The following is a 21,337-nucleotide window of genomic DNA, read 5'->3' as shown; positions in this document are numbered from 1 at the left end:
AAGTTATTGCATATAGAGCTGTTTTTTTTTTTTTTTTTTTTGAAGTTATCTGCTTTACTTGTATTTTGCATTCAGAAGTGGACTGTCCAGTTCTGGAAATGTTTTTTCTTTAATTGTCCCTTCTTCCAGCATTTTCCCAGGTTACCTACTATCAACCTCTGCTGTTTAGCTGCAAAAGCCTGTGGCTGCCTCTTTCCATGTAACAATTCATTGTTCTGCAGTGATCTCTTCTTCCTCCTTTTTTACGTTCCTGTCGGCTGTAACTATTGATGTCGGCTTCACCACATTTTGTGGGTCACCCCTACCTTTATATCATTAACAGCACAATATTGTCCTGACACCCGACTGATAATTCCAGTCAAATAATGTACAAAAACATTAACCAAGAAGATTCCTTATATAAAAATTCCTCAAGGAACCCCAAACCTGGACAGCAAATAAATGTAATTCATTATATGCATCTATGTTGATTAGTATGCATTAATTTGCTTTGTCATTTTTACGTACAGGTTTTTTGTATATTTTAGAGTTTTGCTCCATACAGATAGCTGCAAGAATCAGAGGTGTAGTGAAGCAGTGTTTAAGCATAGAGGAGGGTCTCAAACTGTTACATGTATGGTTTTAATTAACCAATGATTTTATTTTACTTTGAGCACCCTGTATGAAGAAATGAAGGGGAAGTTTAGATTAGATATAAGGAAGAAGTTCTTTACAGTGAGGGTGGTGAGGCACTGGATTAGGTTGCCCAAGGAAGTTGTGAACATTCCATCCCTGGCGGTGTTCAAGGCCAGGTTGGATGGAGTCTTGGGTGACATGGTTTAGTGTGAGGTGTCCCTGCCCATGGCAGGGGTGTTGGAACTAGATGATCTTAAAGTCCTTTCCAACCATAACTATTCTGTGATTCTACGATTCTGTGATGACAGTGGAAAAGATGTGGCCTATGATTAGCAGCAGGTCTGTAGAAACTTCAAGGGAAATACAGTAAATGATTTGCAAGACCAACATGAAAATTTTGATATAATGTAAATGGGAGAAGTATGGGAAGGACACTTAATTTCAGTAGCATTGTTGCTTGAGTAGGCCTGAGGTCTATTCAGTAGAGAGTCAGATATCTGTAGTAAGGTGGGCAAACATTTAATCACTGAAGTAGGTGCTGCAATGGCAGAGAGCACTGAGTTTTAACTTGCAGGAACGTGGTTCAGCTCTCAAGGGTCTGGCAAGTGCCTGGTTGGGAGATCCACGCTAGGAAACTGGGAGTCATAGAATCATTTAGGTTAGAAAAGACCCTTAAGATCATGGAGCCTGACCGTTAACCTTGCACTGCCAACTCCACCACTACCACCACTACTTTCAGGTAGCTGTAGAGAGTCATAAGGTCCCTGGTGAACCTCATTTTCTCCAGACTCAACAACCCCAGTTCCCTTGCCCTGTTTAGACTCTCATTTGCAGTACATACCCATTCAGCTTTTCAAAGGTGCAGATCAAATTATAGCCTTACAGGATATAACAAGTTAAATTTACACACAGGCTCAGCACTACTTAATATCTGATATTTTCCACATGTCAATAATACTTGCTCTAACAGTATACTGATGTCAAAGCACCGCCATGCACTGGCGCTTGTTGAGCTCTAAAAGGAGCTGATGCAGATTCATTTCCTCTCCTCCCAAATAAACTCAGCTTTCCCAAGTAGCTGAAAATAGTGTCCATTTGCCCCTTCCCAGCCCTTCCAATTAATCTGGCATGTATCATAACCTACTCTAAAATGATCAAAGTTATTTGACACCTTTTGATTTTCAGGTTCATAAGTATTGTGTTTGTGAAAACTAGGGAAGTTGCGACAGGTTTCTCTCAGTGCTTGAATGGAAGCTCCTATGTCTCATGGTGACTTCCTCAGTTCATAGTGACTGTGGTTCAGGAGCTGGGGAATGATCCATTTTCCACTAGACTTCACACAAAGCTTATTTGACTTTATACAGTTTCTCTGTTTCCCATCACTTTCCTTGTCTCCTTTCAAGCTCTAAATTTGACTCTCGGAAACAGAACACTTCAGTGTTGTGAATTGGAGCAGAATATTAAGAAGAATTTTTTTGTTGTAGACTTTATAGTGCAAGTCATTCCCTTTATTATTTTATTGCTGTATCTAATGCCATATGGAACAAACTCTTTGTTGATTTTCTAAAATCTTCCTCAAGCTTTGAGATTCTATTTCTTTTGTAAGAAAAGTTATGGTCCTCAGATTTTACTGTTTGTCGCTTTGGGGTTTTTTTAATTAAAAAAACCAGTTCTGTGTTCTGACTTTTTGGCATTTATGTTTTGTCATCCAATTATCTTTTATTCCCTTTCCTTTGTTTTTCAATTTTCCAAAGGAATTAAAAAAATAAATAATGAAAGTATATTAATTCCAGTCTTTTCTAAAAAGCAGATTTGTAAACTTCTTTTTTATTACTATTCCAAACCCACTATGGCTTTATTTTCAAAAGCTTGTGTTGCTGTTCTGCTTTTTTAAATCTTTCTCTTTGACAAAGATCATGTCTGCATTTTTCTGCTTTTTATGAATTGTGAATTGCTTTATTGTTCTCAGAAGAAAATAATGAATTGAGACTGCATGCTAGTTATACCCCATGGAGTCTGTCAGGAGTGCAAAAATAGATTACAGTGTGCTGAATAAAAGACCACTGAAGACTATTCCCTTAATATTCTAAGCTGAGGCTGCTCCATCCGCAAACATTTGTTTTGCTGAAGGAGTATCTAAAAGATTGTCAGGGCACATAGAGGATTAAAATTTATGCAGAGACAGGACTATCTAGAAACAATCATTCCCAGATTGCAAGTAGTTTTGAGGGCTAAGAGGAAGCTTTGAGTGAAATGCTTGGGGGCACCCTTTGCATTCTCTGTGAAACTCTGAATTACTTTTGAATTACTTTCATTAGACGGTTTATAGGATTAGAGCTAAAGCTATGATCCTGTCTTTGGGGGGGAAAAAAAAAAAAAAGAAGAAAGAAAAGGAAGCAAATGATGCACCTTGTGGTGCCTCAAGGGACAGTTTTGCAATCATGCTGAGCCTAATTGACGAACATGTTGTGCCTGTGCTAAGTCCTCAAAGACTTCACAGCACGTCAGCAGATATACTACTATTCACAGTTCAGTTTGATATTTAGTTTGTGCCGGTGCTGTGGAACTGTGGTAAAACAACATGTGATTTCTTTCCAGCCGGTTCCCCCATAAGAATCATCCATCAGCCCATGCTATTATTCACAGAGGGACACCTGTGTGGCTGTGTTGGATTAGATGAACAGTAACGTCAGGTTTAAATAACAAGGAGAACAATTTAATGGAGACAGATTTAAAACATGGAGCTTTGTCATTATGGGGAAGGAAAGAAGCAGTGAGAGATGCTGTGATTTCAGCTTCTTCAATAACTCTTGTTTACGAATGAGAAGAAACAGGAGAATCCAGCCTAAGGTAATAATGGTTGGCGTTTGTTTTTCTTGTTTGATGTACAAATGTTTGTATTAGATTATGGCATACCTGTTGTGAGGAATGGAAAATAACTATTAGAAAACAGAAGGAAGACAGTTTTATCAGTTCTACCATTTACCATCAATTTAATATGATATTTCTTATTGGATTAATCATTATCTAAATTTGTTGAAGTGGAATTAAGGTTACAATTTTTAATGAATACATTAACATTATTAATGCCGCAAAGTTAAATGTTAAAAATGTTAACAGATGTGTTGACATTTTTCAGTTATAGGAGTATCTTGTAAGTTTTTGCATAAATGGTGAGCAAATAATTAGTTTGTAGAATCCCAGAGCACCTAGAGTGCTGCAGAAGACTTCAGATTGACCTTCAGGTTTACATGAGCAGATTTGTGCTTTATTAAAAATATATACATATTGTAGACAGCCAGTCTGCTTTTTACATAGAGATCCCAGTGAGTTGTATTAATCTGAAATCAAAAGTTCTGCCTTTTTAAAAACATGTGTTTCTCAGTTTAAAAGTAGCAATTGGTCATTTTGCTTAAACTGACCTTCTACAGGAAAATCGATTTGAGGGGTCATTCATTGAAGTGCTATTAATTTTACATTAGTATAACCTCTCTGAAGTAATATAGTTGTGAAAAGATGCCCCTGGTTTTCTTCCCCAAGAGGGCACTATTTAAGAAGTGTATCTGAATGCATATGTGAATGTCCGATGTCAGTAACATTTGGGAAGGTACTTAATAAGTGTAGTTATGAATTATACCAGGACTGAGAGACCTTGATTCTTCTGGACTAACTTGTCCAGCCTCCACTTCCAGTCATCACAGGGGTGACACAGGCATTTCCCAAGTTTGACCTGCAGATTGGTAGAAACAGCTGGAGCTCTTGAAAGGAAGATCTTGTGGGCTTTCAGGGCTTGACAGAAAGGCTTAAAGTTCTTTTCCACCATGATATTGATCTAATTTTGCCTATCATTTTTGTTTTGCCTATGACTTTTCAACATACCTAGAGCTATGTTTCATCTCTGTCCCCCACTCAATTTAAATCAGCTTATCTGGTCTGTGTCCAAGTCCTGCTTCTCATGTGATTCCTCTTTAGTTTGTGAGTCCAGAAATAAACCATGTTTTCTGTTCTTGGAATAGTCCTAAGAACAGATTGATGCTTTAAAAAAACCTGTTTGAGTACTGATTTCTAGGCTGTCCTTTGTTTGCCTAGTCTGTTTCCTAGAAATGATGATGTTGCTAGGGTCCTGGTGGCTTTGTACAGTCAAAGAACTGTTTGGAAAATCCCCATGTACCCAAATTCTATTTGAATTCAGTTGTGGACCTTTGCTCAGACCTTAGGTATTATCTCTCAAGATTATGATAATTACATCCTTAGCTATATAATGCCTTAATTTCCTCCTATGTAAAATTGCATTTGTAATTCTTATCTAGCTTTTGAGCTCTTTAGAATTGAACAGCATTATTAACTTTGGGGTTTTTTTTGTTTGCTAGGAGAAAGAGCAGATCCATGGTAGGAATGGTTAATAAACTTTATTAACTTTATTTGCTTCCTAGCAAATAATTCCAATGTCAGAAGCTTGACTTTATATATCCCAAGCTTTTGCACTCTTTTGTGGAGCACAAAAGAAGACACATTTCTTTTGTGTGTCATAGTCACAGAACCTATGTAACTGGCTTTTCCATTTCCAGTAGAGTTGGACTAACTGGTTCACCTGGTAAGATCTTTGCCCAAGTAAATGTAGGCAAAATGACCTTAAATCAAGCATTCCCTTTGCACTGGTTTTGTAGTAGTCTTATTGACATAGTTCATATGCTTTATTGCAGCAAACAGAGCAGGAGTGGTTTAAGACGTTTTCTGGCAATTCTGCTCACATTATTCTCTAGGGACTTTAGGCACCTTCCCTGCTTCTGACTGCAGTGGCAGCATTTGACTTTCTCTATGGCACTGGTCAAGCCTGTACATACGCCACAGCACAGGGCTGGAGACAGTGTTTAGTTCATTGTTCCTCTGTATCATTTATCCTTGCTTGAATCAGGAGGGGTGAAGTGCAGGAGGAGCACAGTAAACAGCATAAAAAGTAGAATTAATCTAATCTAATTTTAGGGATGTAAAAATTTGGGATAGCTAGTCTACATTATACGCATAGGCTCATTCTCAAGCCAAGCCAATAAAAAGACAGAAATACTTCCACAAGAAAATTTGTTTCCCTTGCATATTTAGGCTAAGTTGAAACAAAACCTCTTCTTACTCCAGAATGCCTGTTCCTTTGCAGGGGAGGTTCTTTAATTTTCTTCACCTCTAATACTATTCTACTTCATAGAGATGTTGCCAAACTAAACAAAGTTGTAGTTAAGGCTTTGTGTGATGATCACAGCTAGTGATCACATCCTTGACGAATTTATCTACCATTGGACTTGGCTCCTTTAATCAAATATATTTCAGAAACAGTTATTAAAAAAAATATAGTTACCAAGTCCATAAATATTTCCTTCAAACTTAATAAAAACCTTTTTGTAATTTATAGCTGAAACATTTTATGCACTGCTTTTTTTTCAGTGTACCATGACTGAAGCTTCGTAATAATCCTGACAGGTTTCTCTCGCTTCGAAAGTATTGTTGAGAAATGCAGGAGAAAACTTTATGCAGTTTCTTGTGTTGTCAAAAATTAGTCGGTCCTCTTCAGGTATGAGAAAAGAATCACCCTGAAGATGATTCTTATTCCTGCATGACATAGCACAGCAAATTTGAATGTTCTTACAAGTAAGTAATAAAATAAAACAAAAAACGAGGAGAATAGAAAGCATTACAAAGAACAGAAATAAATCAAATAAAGTAGAGGACATTCTTCTTAATGGAGCACAGCAGATCTGTCCTTCACTCCTCTCTATGTAGACTATCCTGGGAATGTTAACAGTTTCTCAAGAAGAGTCAAAACCTACGTAAAGCTGTATTATAAATCTTCTAACTAAAGAACCCCTGCACTGCAACAAGCTAAGGGAATGCAATGCACAGTTTTCTGCTACATACCCCATCTCATATACCTATCACAGCTGATTGAAAGAAGAACACTGAGTGCTATTAGCAAGCACCAGTAGTGATCATGGTACTTCATCTATGTAGCACATAAATGCGAAATTAACAGTGGACTGCACTGAGAATTTTTAGTATCACGGATCTGTATTTTCACAGAATATATGCCACACACTACATTAATTAATTCCCTTCTTGTGAACCTTGGAGAAAATTGCTCAGAAATACTTAATATACCTATGGGAGAGAGAGTACAGTGTAACTAGCTGTATGTGCTTGCACATGATGTCTTTTCTGTATATGTTTTTGAGGGAGTGGTTTAACTTACATGGAAATGATGTGTGTTTGTGCTGTTTCATTTGTGTTCCAGCACATGGCATCTCCATTCATTGCCAGGGCTGAACCTGCCTTCCTCGTATGACAATCTGGGTTTTTTTGGCTAGTGAATGAAAAGCTTCTCTTTTATGTGAGCTCTAATACTGGGGAGAATTTGTTGACAAGAGAGTTGGCAAGCTTGGAAGAATGGAAAAGTGGGAATGATGTGCCTTTTAGTAGGTGCACCTCAGCAATTATATTAGGCAAGGGCATTACGTGGAGTACCATGAATACAAAAGAATAGCTGTTTGTCCTTTGACCACACTGTGAAAAGTGGTGCTCATTCGAGGAGCATCAGTAAAAGTGGCAGCCTTCTAGAAGAGCATCTGTGGGTGAACATATACTTCTTTGAAAATGCTGGTTTCTGAGTGAAAGTAGAACTATTCTGAGTTGTCGACAGATTTAAGACCAGCAGGGAACATGCCATTCCTTGGCTGTATGAAGGAGGAGAGCACATTGTATTTTTGGTTTTAGATACTCCCCTTAGACGGTGGGGGGATTAGGGATGCCTCCATCAGTGCTCCATCACACATACACAACACCCGAAAGAGGAAAAGGAAAGACAGGATGGCAGCTAAGCTCTGTCTCATTATCCACACCAAAATGAGGGCCTCTTTATCTCACAGGGCAGAGCAGCTCTGCACTGATGCCAACAAGAACCACAGATCAAGGTGCCATAGTTTGGTCCTCAGAAGATGACGCATAATGTCCAATGAGAAATCAACCCTTCAGGTATTAATTTCATTTCCCAGGCTGGCTGTCATGGTGAATAGATTTTACTCACTGTATAGCAAGGTTGCTGTGACAAATTTTGAAAAGATACAAGTTCAAGTGTTTTTTGGTTTCACAAGCGCATGAGCTCAGTGAGAAAGAACAGACTGAGACGGCAAGGAGAACAGCCAATCCTGTTATATTTGTCTTTCTTATTACTGACTTGCCATGATAAATATGGAAAATTATATTTGGCTAGAAGGAGGCTGAGAAAGGGAACAGATGGCCACCAAAAGAATACTAGAGCAGCTAATAGTCACTGGCATATTTCCGGGATAAAAATTTAAATCTGAAGCCAAGCAGAAGCACTATCCATTTTTCTCTGATCAGGGTACTGTATGAAACTGGTCCTGCTATACTCTGACTAGATGAAGGTGGGCTTCCTGAAATGCATTCGCCGAACGGAATAAACAACATCTATCCTGCAGTTAACGGCTCTTGCAGTTATGCTGACAGAAATAGTTGACAAGGTGGGGAAAATTTTTATGTTCTTTCTGTATTTTGAGTGTCTGAGAGTGCATTTGCTATGGCTTTTTAATATATTGCATGATCTAACACCTACATTGCATTCTCTCGATGTATTCTACAGGCTTGATTCAGTTTTGAGTACAAAGAGAAGACAGTGCCTTTTTAAATGAGGAGACAGTGGAGTGTATATTTTATATACTTGTGCATTTAATAATTTACAAAATTTTAATGCATTTCTGATTTCTGTAGTCAAGTGGGTACTGAAAAAAATTGGTTGACATTTTGGGAATTATGAAAATGTGTCGCAATTTCTGATTTTGCAGAATGCTGTATGCTCAGCTGTAAAACTCCTTATGACTGCAGACTGGGTAGTGAATAAGGACATTGTTCTGTTTCTTGAGTGATAATTAGAATTAGCAAAGTAATACATGATTTGAAGGGCTGGAATAGTAGGAGATGATAGCTTGGGGCTGAAGGGCAATATTGGAGCTGTAGGACAAGTTAAATGCTATAGGAGTAGGACAGCCAGGAGTGAAATGCAGTGGAATAGTACAGTTGATGCAGTTTTTGTTTAAAGTGCATCTACCAGAGTTAAACCAGTCACTACAGCTCAGCTGTGGATCCCATCCTAGATGTATAGGATGCTAGAGCAGCAGCGGGTGGGTCATGTGAATCAAGACCATTGAATAACTCACTGTGTGGACTAACTGGTCAATCCACCTGCTCAGCCACCAGCAGGGCTATTGTAGGCACAGATCAGTTTTTCCATGGATAAAAGATTATGGTATTTACCTATTTGGAGGAATGTTAGGAGGGTTGGTCAGTTATTGATTTTAAGATTGTTTTGAATAAATTTCCCACAGAGCACTGAAGAACTATAAACCCTTATTAAGTGGGTTTAGAGAGACAAAGAATCACAGATTTCCATGATTAAAAAAAAAGGCACGACTATGGCCTGATGGACTGATATTTTTGCACTCCAAAAGGAGAAATGTCCATCTCAATATCTTGTTAATCTTTCCCCAGTGAGTGGAAATTAAATGGGTTCCAAACTTCGAGCTCACTTAACCTGCTTCTTTAGCTTTTGCTGAGTTTTAAAGATATGCTGTGAATTTTTCATGCTCTGTTTGTAAACACAATGTATTTTGAGATTCATACTCAGTAATGCAGGCATCACTGCATAGCTGTTTGAAGAATTGCTAAGAAATAAAATGCCATTTTGGAGTGAATACTCTGCAGTCTGTACAGGTCTGTGAAGTCCACTGTTTCTTTGGTTTTCAGTGATAACTGTTACTTTTGAAAATCCTGGCTTTATATTGATTTGTAGTTAGAAAAGCACAATGTGGTTAAGAAACTGTCTTTAAATGGAGTGTATTGTTTTCATGAGCTCCAGAAACTGAAAAATAAAGCTAGCTGAGAGTAAAGTATAGATGAAGTGTAGGAAAAAGTATACCATGCACTAAAAGTAATAGTCTTAGTAAGAGCTGAGTTGATATGTTTAGTACAGTTATGAATGTGGATCCCAAGCTCAGTTTCATGACAAATATGATTCTCCCTTCAAATGCAGGATATGTAGTTTGCATGTGAAGTGTTTGTCTGTAAAAATGCTCTGTCACTGGATTTTCCATTGATCATCTATGTAAATTCACACTGGAGGATAGTGAAACCACAAAGATATTTGGTGCACTGGGCAAAGTATATTGTGCTCTAGGAAATTCATATGTAGGATGCAGTAGTCCAGTGGTTCTCTTCTGGGGGCATTTGTTGTGGTGGTTCTGGGGATGTATTGGATTTATAGCACATAATCCCTTACCCCTGGCAATCGGATCTCCCATTCCAAAGATGGGAATTACTGTGTCCTGCAAAGACAGGTCTGAGTACCTTTCCCTTTCCTGATATTCACCTCTGCTCCACAGGTATCCATGATCTTCCCTTGCAAACTGCACCCGATTAACATAATTAGGATAAACCCAGAGCTGTTGCTTTCATCTTGTTCTGAATCTGAAGTTTACCCTTTAAGCTTGCAGAAGGACTTACTTGTGGGGTTTTTTTTCCTCACAACTTTTCAAATTAAAAGGAAAACACCTGCCATGGACACTAGCTGCACAGTTGTCCAATGGGCAGTTTCTAGTTGGTCTGCCCAGCTTTAGTGGTGTCTTCATGGTTGACAGTGAGACGTCTGAACCTGCATGTCAAAGGGCAGCATTTCCTTCATGTGATCAGGTAGATTTGTGCATAGGGTTTTTCTCTCCATATTTACTTAGGAAGTATCTTCTGGAGGTCTCTAATCTAACCTCACCTCCAAGGATGGAGAACCCGTAGCCTCTCTGAGCAGCTATTACATGTTAACAGAGGAGAATGTGTCAGAGCCATTGTACGTATCTTCAGTTTGATCTGCACCTTTGTAGCAATGCTGATGTGTTCTGGATATCTTGAAATCATTCTACACATATGGATCAGTTTGTACATAAGCATCCCTCACCCACTGCAGCTCCTATATATATATGTATGCAGTTTATTGGCACAGATGAAGCATTGTAATCTGAATTGTCCCTTTTACTTTCAGCTCGGTCAGAGGCCTTTTCAGTGTGGCTAGGCTGCACCATGGCAGATGTTTTATGGCACTAGCCAGTACAAAATACATTAAGTGTACTCCTCGAGTATGTAGGCATATTTTCTGTGGACTAACTGAAGTCCATGAGAAAGGCTTTTAAAAAGTGATCCCTTGGCACCAATACTGTCACTGGACAGACTAAAAGTCATTGCAAAGAACAAAGACATCATCGGGTAATGTGCCCATTTAAGACTATGTGACAGGTACAGGCCACGGAAACCCTGGCTGTAAAACAGATGAAGAAGAATACCATGCTGCTTTATTTAAGTATTTTTAATCTGCAACTCACATTTATAAGATAAGTTTGGCTGCAGGTTTCTTATTCTGAAACCGAAGTTCTTTGCTCCAGGTTCTTCCACTCCTAGAGAAAATATTGTTGTTCTACAACTTCTGAACTTCTGTAATGGAGCTGGTGTGTCTACTTGGGTAAAGACAATTTTTTGACTGTGAGTGGAATGACATTATATTTCAAAGCCCAGGGACAAGGGAGTACTTTTGACCAAACCCAGTGGGGTTCACTGCAGCCTAGAGAGCAGAGCTCCAAGCTGTGATAGCCACAGAGTTCTCAGTATCTAAAGATTTCTGCAATTCACTATAGTCTGTTATTGGACAGAAAGTGCTACTTATCATGTTAATCTTTATAAAAAACCTGCTGAAACCACCACCAAAATCTTAAAAATGACGAGCTGCTTAGCACTTTCCCCATGTTTGTTTTTTTATTTTTTGTATTTATTGCTAATATTACCTGTTTGTTGGAACCAATGGGTATTTTTTCTGTATCTCAGTAAATTTCAACATTGATTTGTGTTTTCATAAAATCTGTACCACAAGTTGAATCAGTTCAGTGCTGCTCTTAACAATGGATGGACTCACAATCTACCTTGTGAGGCAGTTTAAAGCTGTCCTTCCAAACAGGCTCACTGTTGGCTTTTGAGCACATATTCAGGGAAGGCAAAAGGCGCCTCTTTCCCCTCCGCTGACCACATGGGCATATGAAGCATGCTGAGAGGCATAATAAGCAAAGCAAGCTGTCTCTGCACCTGCCCACAAAACAGCTGTTTGACTGGGAAAAGAGTTGTTAGAGCATAGTGTGTTTTCAGTAGCTTTTGTGGTCCTTTCTCATACACTGTCTTGGCATAGACATTGCCACAAAGAAAAGAAATATAAAAACCATACAGAGATTTCAGGATTATTTTTATTTTCCAGAACCATTTTTATTAAAGCATCATTTCATGTTTGCAGTCTTCCCATGTGGATGCATTTTCTCAGTCTCAGCTGACTGTTCAAGAAAGGGATCACCTGGGATCAAACAGAGTCTTCCATCAGGTATGTGACTCTTCGGCTGACTTTAAAAATATCTGAAGGCTTGTTTTCTAAGAGACCCTGTAATAAATGAATCTGAGCAGAGGGAAATCCTTTATTCCCTGGCCTCTTCCATTTCCCCTGTAGCTATATCACTGTCCTGTCTTAAGTGCCTGTGAGTATTTTGGTTTTGCTAGCTGTTCAGTAGCATTTAAGACATTTCTTATGTCTAGCCACTTCTGTTTCTTGAAGCTTTCAAGAAAAGTCCACTGGAATCTCAGTTCTAAGACTTTAAAGACTTTTCCATAGTATTAGGAAATAAAACTTACTCATTCAATTTGGTTGGATTGAGAACTTTGTTTCTTTGCTTTTTTATAAGATATCAAACCTCAAAAGCTTGAAAATACGTTTCTATCCCTCCCTAATGATGAAAATGTTACAGACTTGCATGTGTTGTAGCCTTAATTCTCTAGTCCTTGTTCTGCCTTTGATAATGCATGGTTGATCCATTTCAGATCTATTTCATTTTTTTTTTTTAATATTTTACAAGGACCTCGAAATTTTCTCTGCTGCTGAGAGTGTGATTTCTCTCACTTAGATATCCAAGAATATTAGATGTCCTAACATTCATAAACCCACATCCTTAAATGACTGACTTTAAAGAATGAGTGGTATACAAATGTTTTGCAAATAACAAATAGGAGAAGTCTAAAGGAATGACTAGTAATCCTGGAGTTTTCGAATTAGTATAAGCCTTTATTTTTCAGTAAATTTCGCACAGAGCTTGCCTTTCCCTCACCAACACAGAGTACAACAAAGGGGCCTAGTCAAAGTGATCTCCATGGGAAATGAGGGGGAAGGAAATACTGAGAAACTAGTGCAGGGAAGACCTTCTACCACTGTCCCCACTCCTGGTTTTTGGCAGCAGCCCAGTCCCAGTTTCTCTTCAACCACTGGGAATAGCTAATGATGTTGCCTTGCCATTTACAACTCATGCCTGCTTATTACCCTACAAATGCTTTGTTTTCCCCACTCAAAGGAGTTCTGCTGGAACAGCTCTTTGTTTTCCAAGACCAACTGCCTTTTCCAGCTGAAGCAGTCACTGCTTTGATGCTGAATGGAGGTGTTGTTGTGGGGAAACTTTCATGTCCTAAAATGTGTCAGGCTGCCTTATTGCCTGGACAAACTTCTGCCCATTAGTACAACGGAGCTGCGGAAGAGTCCCTGCTCCTCTCCCCTTTGCCATTAGGTGTCAGAAGTGAATCATACGTATTTTTCAAGGGTTTAAGTCCCTCTACATTACAGACAATTGCTTTTTGGATCGCTGTGTAATATTTACTTATGCTTTCTATTTAGAAAGTCAGTCGTGGTGTTTTTTCGCTCCCACATCTGGAAGGTCAGGCAAAACATGGTTTGGTTGCAGACACTGCAAACCCTCTCCCCCTTGAAAACAGCCTGCCTCACATAACAAATAAGAGCTTGCAGAATGTCCTTCCCTCTCTTCAGGTGAGTTATAAAGCTCTTAGAAATCTTGTGTTTGCCTGGTAAATCAGCTTCTCTCTAAGCACAGCTAAGAGAGCGTCACAAGTGTGTTTGTGTGTGGGAAGAAAGAAATAATGTAGTGTCAGCATTTGCATCAGTTTCTGTTTCCAGCCATAGTTAAAAGAGAAAACAAAAGGAAAAAACATTAAACAGCAGAAGGATTACTTACCAGCACTGTTGTATAGATCTCCAGATATTTCCAACTGGTTAGTCCACATCACATCGCCTGGATTCTTCTTGTCTTGGCAGCCATGTGCTGATTATTTTAATACGGCTTTTGTACCCTTCTGACATTGAGAGAGACTGATCTTTTGTGTCTTCACCCGGCCCCACTCCTGTGAGTCATCAGGCCTTTCTCAAAGAATGAGAAATTATAAATAAATTAAGGAAGAATTTAGGTTGCAAGGGTCATCTAGAAGGCACGAAGCCCAGCCTCCTGCTTACAAGCAGAGCAAACCAGAGCAGGTTGCTTAGGGCCTGGTTCTGAGTATCTCAGAGTTGAAGAGCCTACAGTTTCTCAGGGCAACCTGTTGCATTAGTGAACCACTTTCATGGTAAAAAATGTTTCTCCTAATATCTAATCAGCGTTTCCTGAGTTGCAATTTGTGTCTATTAGCCACATACCCATCTTGTCCTAGAACCATGAACTTCTCAGAAGAGTCTGGCTTTGCTTTCCCTATAGCATCCTGTCAAGTGACTGGACAGCATTAATGTCACTTCTGAAGCTTCCTTTTCAGCAAGCTGAACAAATGTATTCCCTGGAGCCTCTCCTTGAATATCGTATGCTCCAGGCTCCTGACCATTGTGACTTCTCCCTGGAATTCGCTCCAGTTGGTCAATGTCTTTCTTAATCTGGAAAACCCCAGACTAGACACAGTACTCACAGATGCTGAATAGAGGGGGAGATCACTTCTCCCACCCAGCTGGCTATCCTCTTGCTAACAGGAGCCAGAATGTGTTTGGCTTTCTTTGCTACAAGGACATGCTGCTACCTTATGGTCAGGCTGTTGTCAGGCCCTTCCCTGCAAAGCTGCATCCTTTCAGTTGCCTCTCAGCCTGACCTGTTGCATGGGCATATTGTGTTCCAGGTAGAAGATTTAGCATTTGTCTTTGTTCAGCTTTAGAAGATGCCCGTAGCCCTGCTGACATCCCTTTGGACAGCAGCCCTGCTGTGGTCTGCAGACTTGAGGGAGTGAACTCAATCTGTTGTCCAGGTCATTAATAAAGACATTCAAATGTTCTGGCATTAGTGTTGATCCCTGAGGGATGTCACTAGTAACCAGTTACCACTAACCACAGTCCTTGGAACCTGACCAGCTGATTTTCCACTCACTTATGCAGTTCATAGCTCAGTCTTTGGGCTTCAAGCGTACAGTGGGAGACAGTGTCACAGGCCCTGTGGAATTCAAAGTATACACTGTTGACTGATTTTCCTTCATTGTCTAAGCCAATCACGTCATCAGAGAGACAATCAAGTTGTTCAGACATTGTTTGCTACTTTTAGACTCAGGCACTTGGCAGGGCTGAGGGCAAAACTTAACAATAAGAAGCACTGAGTACCATAGTCTTTTGCAAATCCTTTGTCACTAGGTCCTAAATTTCACTGGACAGTGGGTTCACATTTCCCTTAGACTTCCTTTTTCACTGGTGATGTACTTACAGAAACTGTTCTTATGGATTTTCACATCCATTGCTAGCTGCAACGCCAGCTAAAGCTTTGGCTTTTCAAGTATGCCCTCATGTTCAGTATGTGTAGCCAAGATAACCCATCCCTGTTTCTACCTTCTTTGTGCTCTTTACTGTGTTTGCACCTGGTCAGAAGTTTTCTTTTCATCCATGCTGGCCTTCAGCAAAGTTTGCTCAACTTTCAGAATGTTGGAATCATAGAATCGTAGAATCATAGAATGGTTTGGGTTGGAAAGGACCTTAAGATCATCTAGTTCCAACCTCCTGCCATGGGCAAGGATGCCTCACACTAAACCATGTTGCTCAAGACTCTATCCAGCCTGGCCTTGAACACTGCCAGGGATGGAGCATTCACCAGTCCTTTGGGCAACCTATTTCAGTGCCTCACCACCCTGACAGTGAAGAACTTCTTCCATATATCTATTCCCCCTTTAGATACTGGAAGGCTGCTATGAGGTCTCCAAGCAGCTTCTCTTCTCCAGGCTGAACAGCCCCAATTTTCACAGCCTGTCTTTTTATGAGAGGTGTTCCAGCCCCCTGATCATCCTTGTGGCCCTCCTCTGGAGCTGCTCCAACAGCTCCACGTCCTTCTTATGCTGAGGACACCAGAACTGCACACAATACTGCAAATGGGGTCTCACAAGAGCAGAGTAGAGAGGCTGGATCACCTGCTTCGACCTGCTGGTCACATTTGTTTTGATGCAGTCCAGCATATGGTTGGCTTTCTGGGCTGCAGGCACACACTGCTGGCTCATGTTCAGCTTCTCATTGACCAACAGAATAGACTATGCTTATGGTTTTAGGAGATAGACTGATTTTGAAGAGCAATGAGCTCTCCTGATTTCTTTTGCCCTCAAGGGCAGTATTCTGTGGGTTTATGATAAGAAGGTCCCTGAACAAGCCAAAAGGTGCTTTCCTGGAGACCAGGGCTTGTAATTCCACTTGTCTCGCTTATCTGAGGATTTTAAACCCCACAATCACATGATCACTGCCTCCAAAGTTGCCCTTTCCTTGACCTTCACATCCTTAACCAGTTGTTGCTGGTGTATGAGTAACAGGTCCAGCAGTGCATCTCAAACCACCTGCGTTGAGAACACAGTCCAGATACATCCCCAAATGCTTTTGCCCCTTCAGCAGATACTAGGGTGGCTGAATTACCCCATCAGTATCAGGGCCTTTAGGTTATGGCGACTCTTCCCTCCTGCACCTAATTCAAACCCCTGCCTTTGCAGGCACTCTTGTCCTTCTTCATCAAATGGATACTGTTTCTGCTCAGCAGTCCTTGTTCCTCGTCTTTTGTTCATAGAAGCCATAGCCCTCTCTGTAGCTTCTGCCAGATCCACTGGATGCACCATCTCTGGCTGAGTCTTTTCCCGTCAATGAAGGGATTGAGGAGCACATGGCCTGGGACCCCAAACCTTACATCATTATCCTAGAGCACACTGTCTTCTGTCTCTTTATCTGGTGCTCTTTCACCTCCAGCCCTTCATCATATCTTCATGACTTGACTCTGCAGCCCGTTCTGTGTTTTCCCATTCTGAGAATCTGCATGTGCTGTGACCCTGATCACCTGCTGGTATAGGTGACATCTGTGTATCCCTTCTTCTGCAGTGTCTTCCTTCTAGTGATTCTGAACCCACACATTCATACCAGTCTTTATGTTTCTGTTGTAAATGTGTATGTCTGCAGACCCAAGCTGGTGTTCCTGCAGTTCATAGAATCATATAATGGTTAGGGTTGGAATGGACCTTAAGATCATCTAGTTCCAACCCCCCTGCCATGGGTAGGGTCAGTTCAGTTCTGTGGGTTGCAAAAGCAATCTCAAGGATTCTAGCACAACTCTCCAGCATATGTGCCCACACAGAAATCTGAGATGGATAATGTCTATTATACTCTCTTTCCTGCTCTCTGTACTAGCTCATGTGAGTTACTGCAACGTAATCAAACCATAGAAGTTTGTAGAACTTGCAAAAAGTGAGAGCTTATGTATTGAATGAACCTGGAAGATTAACTTCCTTCTCTTATTTAGAGATTTCTCTTTACATGGTCCAATAACCAATATTGCTATTGGCAGAATTAGCTCCCTAAGTAGGGTGTTCTAGTCCCCAAGCATGCTTGTTCTGTCTCAGCGCAAAATTTACGTGAAGAAAGATCACTGAACAAACACCAAATAGATACCTTGTAGCTTTGCCTTTGGGAATGTAGAATTTTTAAATCTATTTTTGTATATATTTCTATAATTACAGATCAAACAAAATTTACCTTGTTTGTTTGTTTGTTTGTTTTTGCTTGGCAGGAAAACGGAACTCGAGGAAATTTTTCCCAATTTAACCTTCCAGACTGTCTTCCTGAAAGTGATACCAGAGCCCAGACAAAACCATCAGAACTGGAAAGCACCAGCATCAGTGTCAAACTGCCTATGACAGCTTCAGGTAGAATATAACAGAATTGAAGTGACAGGCTGCCTGCATTGATAAAGAGTGTATGTAGTCACAATACTCAGTGACCAAAGGCCCCATGCTAAGTGGTCAGTGAAATATTGAACAAACTATTTGGAGGACAGGAATATGGATGGGCTTAGTGATTTCCAAAAAACCCTGCTTGGGGATGTCTATTCCTGCTTGGGGAAGCAAATATATAAATGGGAAGAAGTATGCATTATACAAAATAATGTAGATTTGTCTAAGACTTATGACAGAACATGTAGGTGACAGCACTATTCTATTACAATGATAAAACACTTTTCCCACTTGCTTGTAGCTTTGGCACATTTTATCTCTGTGGGCTAAATTGCCTTTTGGGAGTTCTCAGATCCAGAAAGTTCTGACAGAGTTTATCTACTTTTAGAAGGAGTCTAGGAATAAAAAAAAAAAAAAAAGTAGTGGCCTTCTGCTTTGAAATGATTTAGCATCCCTGCATTAGTGGATTAAGATCTGCCACTGTTCAACAAAACACCCACATGCATGCCTAGAGAACATGTTTTGTAATGCCACAGTCTGATTATTTATCTAGATTTAAATGATGTAAGTGGAGGTGTTAGGGTAGCTCAAATGTTTCTAGGCAGAAAGAATGAGAACTAGGGCAACAGCAGATTTGGGCCTCATTTTATTCCAAACCTGATGCATCTGAACTTGACATCTTCTATCATAAAAACCCCTTTGGTTAACTAAAGCTTACTGCCATTTTTTGAATATGATGAGCAAACCAATAAAAACAACCTTTTTTTCAATGCAAGCTATGAAGCTTGCTGAAGCAGATAGGCAACAGATGGGATTTTCAAAAACACCTAGGTAGATAACTTTGCTCAGAATCAAATCATTTTTACCTAAGCTCTCTGAAAAGTCTCGCTGACAGATGATGAATGCTTTGTTGCTTTGAATGCTTTGAACATAATACTGTAAGTCAGAAAAATAAAAAAGAAACATAAATTTGTGCAGAATGTCAACATTGTACAATCATAGAAATGTTCTTGGGAAGGGACCTCTTAACAGTCACATACTCAGCCTCCTGCTCAAAGTGGCATGCTCTACTGTAAAATGTTCCATTATAAAGGCAATTTGCCACCAGGTTTCTGACATTTTATTGATTGTTTGTTTTACATTCTTGTTTTCTGATTTAGAAGCCTTGAAAAATTTTAGAAACCATTTAACAGTCTATGAGCAAAAGGAAATTCTCAATTACACAGAGCTATGGTTTCTTGGGCTGGAAGCTAAAAAGATTGAAGGTTTGCCAGAAACCCAGAATAATAATTGTTATGATGATGAGCATGGTTCCTACTTAAAGGTAAGTGGAAAAAATATGGTATTCATTTTCAGCTGGATAAGTTTGTAGTGACTGTATGCCAGCTCTTAAGTGATATATGTGAGATAAATGTTGCTTCTAGAAGATAAATACTCACATAGTGAAAACATCAGTACCTATCACTTTAAAGCTCAGACGAGAATCCTAAAGAGAGGCCCACTTTGCATCTAATTTGGGATTGATGTAAGGTAGGTGGATTAATAAAGCATGCACTTGTTATTTTCTCTGTGACCCTTGTTTAACAAAGACTTCATATGAACTACTTTAAAGCCTGATCTTTGTCATACTATTTGAATCTGAACTATTTGTTTTCTTTTGAAGGTTTTACATGACCATATTGCATATCGATATGAAGTGTTAGAGGTCATTGGGAAAGGGTCATTTGGGCAGGTGGCTAAATGCTTGGATCATAAAACCAATGAATTAGTGGCATTGAAGATAATAAGGAATAAAAAAAGGTGAGACATCTGTTGACTTTAACCCAATATATTCAGGTCTTTGTTATATAGGCAGTTACAATCTGGGATAATGTGAACAAGGCAAAATCAACCCCCCCCTACATCTGACGAGCCCTGCATGACTGACAGCTGAGATCCTGTGTTTCCCCCCCAAGACTCAAAACCCATAGGAATATGCTGGGATGCTCCAGTCACTCATTTTACGCTATGGTCATAAGCAACCTCTTCTTATTATGTGATTGGTTACAAATTTTCAGTTGTTTTCAGTTTGAACCAGAGTCAATGAAGCAGATGGGAATGATGCTGTGACCAGCATCAGAGTTTTAGCTGCTCCGTTTTCCCCATCAGTGAACACTAAATGTAAAGATGCTCTTCAAAACTGACTGTCTTACTGTGATAGGTGTGAAATATGGCCTTGTTCAAGTAAACAGAAGCATTCTGATGGACTTTGAAAGCACTAGGATTTTACTCTGGATGCTCATTTGAAACTTTTTCATTAGAACATTTTTTCAGACAAGTCAAAAATAACTACTCTTAAGTGTTATGTAAGGCCAGTATATTTAGACAAGGAAACAACCATAATGAATCAAAGTTACAGCAGTTAACAGGGGTGAATGGTAAATTTTTAATCATTGTCTCACATGTTGAAATTATGGAAATATTTGTATTTCTACAAATGCTAGACTGAGTTAATGTTATCATTCCTATGTCATGTGATATGTCAGATTTCACAGCCAGGCTTTGGTAGAAGTGAAGATCCTTGATGCTCTCCTGAAAAAGGACAAAGATGACACTCACAATATCATCCACATGAAGGAATACTTCTACTTTCGTAATCACTTCTGTATTTCCTTTGAACTGCTGGGGTAAAGTATATTTTCCTTTACACAAATCTTAAGGAGCATTGTAGATCTTCTGCCTTACAAGCATTAATTTTTATGTCTTCTTCAGAAGAATTTGCAGCTGTTAATGTTACAAGAAAGGAATACTGTCTAAATACAGACTGCATAACTGAGCCTTCATTCACCAAAAGTGGACCAGAAAAAGCTCCATTCACAGGCTTCACACAGACAATGACATGATCCATCCCTTATTTTTTTGTGCTGTTTATTGAAGTCTTCTTCCTTGAAAGACCTATGGGGAAGAGTAAAATAATGAATTCAGGACTGTTAAACTTCAGGGTATATAAATATAGATAATATTAAATAATTTAAAAATTTAGCTGCTTCTTGCTTTCTATGAACCTGTGCTGCAGGACAAATCTTAGGAGAAATTTTGGAGAAATTTTAGAGAAGTGTCCAGGGTTCAGCTGTAGCAGTGAAATAAGATCATTTTATTCACCAGCATCCTTATAATCAGGGCATGAATTTGGAATCATGGAGGTTACCCACAGTTCCCCATTCTTTAAAGTGAAGCCCCCATTGCTGCACATGTTACAATCCTCGCTGAAGATTCATTATTGTATGGAAGATTAATCTCAAACTGACTTAAATTCACTGTGTTGCTGCATGTCAGTCTGTCACTCACAGACACACAGACACAAAAGATGACTCTTTCACTCCACAGAAGACAGAGAACAGTCTTTTCAGAAAGCTGCTATGGAAACTCATAGCAAAATGTTAATAGGATAGCTAGAGACCAGCCCTGCTGTGGTGTCACTGGAGCAGGGGCTGACATGGGGTCCTGGGCTGTGAGCAGGTGAGGAAAACCCCAGACTACTTGGGAGGGTCATCAGGGCTGGTGGTGCCCCAAGTCTCTGGGTAGCATTCCTATGTTGCAACATCATTTAATGACA

General features: G+C 39.6%; 1 protein-coding gene across 1 annotated transcript in view; it reads left to right on the top strand.

The window, feature by feature from the left end:
• Nucleotides 1-8,117: 8,117 nt before the first annotated feature.
• Nucleotides 8,118-21,337, top strand: part of DYRK4 (dual-specificity tyrosine-(Y)-phosphorylation regulated kinase 4) — a 24,703-nt gene continuing 11,483 nt past the window's right edge. The window contains exons 1-7 of the mRNA XM_010015910.1: nt 8,118-8,141; nt 11,996-12,079; nt 13,412-13,561; nt 17,580-17,715; nt 18,903-19,066; nt 19,406-19,542; nt 20,268-20,408. Coding sequence (XP_010014212.1) covers nt 8,118-8,141; nt 11,996-12,079; nt 13,412-13,561; nt 17,580-17,715; nt 18,903-19,066; nt 19,406-19,542; nt 20,268-20,408 — 836 coding nt within the window. The remainder of the gene's footprint in view (nt 8,142-11,995; nt 12,080-13,411; nt 13,562-17,579; nt 17,716-18,902; nt 19,067-19,405; nt 19,543-20,267; nt 20,409-21,337) is intronic.

Source organism: Nestor notabilis, unplaced genomic scaffold (assembly GCF_000696875.1).
Source record: "Nestor notabilis isolate BGI_N333 unplaced genomic scaffold, ASM69687v1 scaffold9476, whole genome shotgun sequence".
NCBI lineage: Eukaryota > Metazoa > Chordata > Aves > Psittaciformes > Psittacidae > Nestor > Nestor notabilis.
Note: the sequence above shows the minus strand (reverse complement) of the source record. Positions and strands in the feature narration are given on the sequence as shown.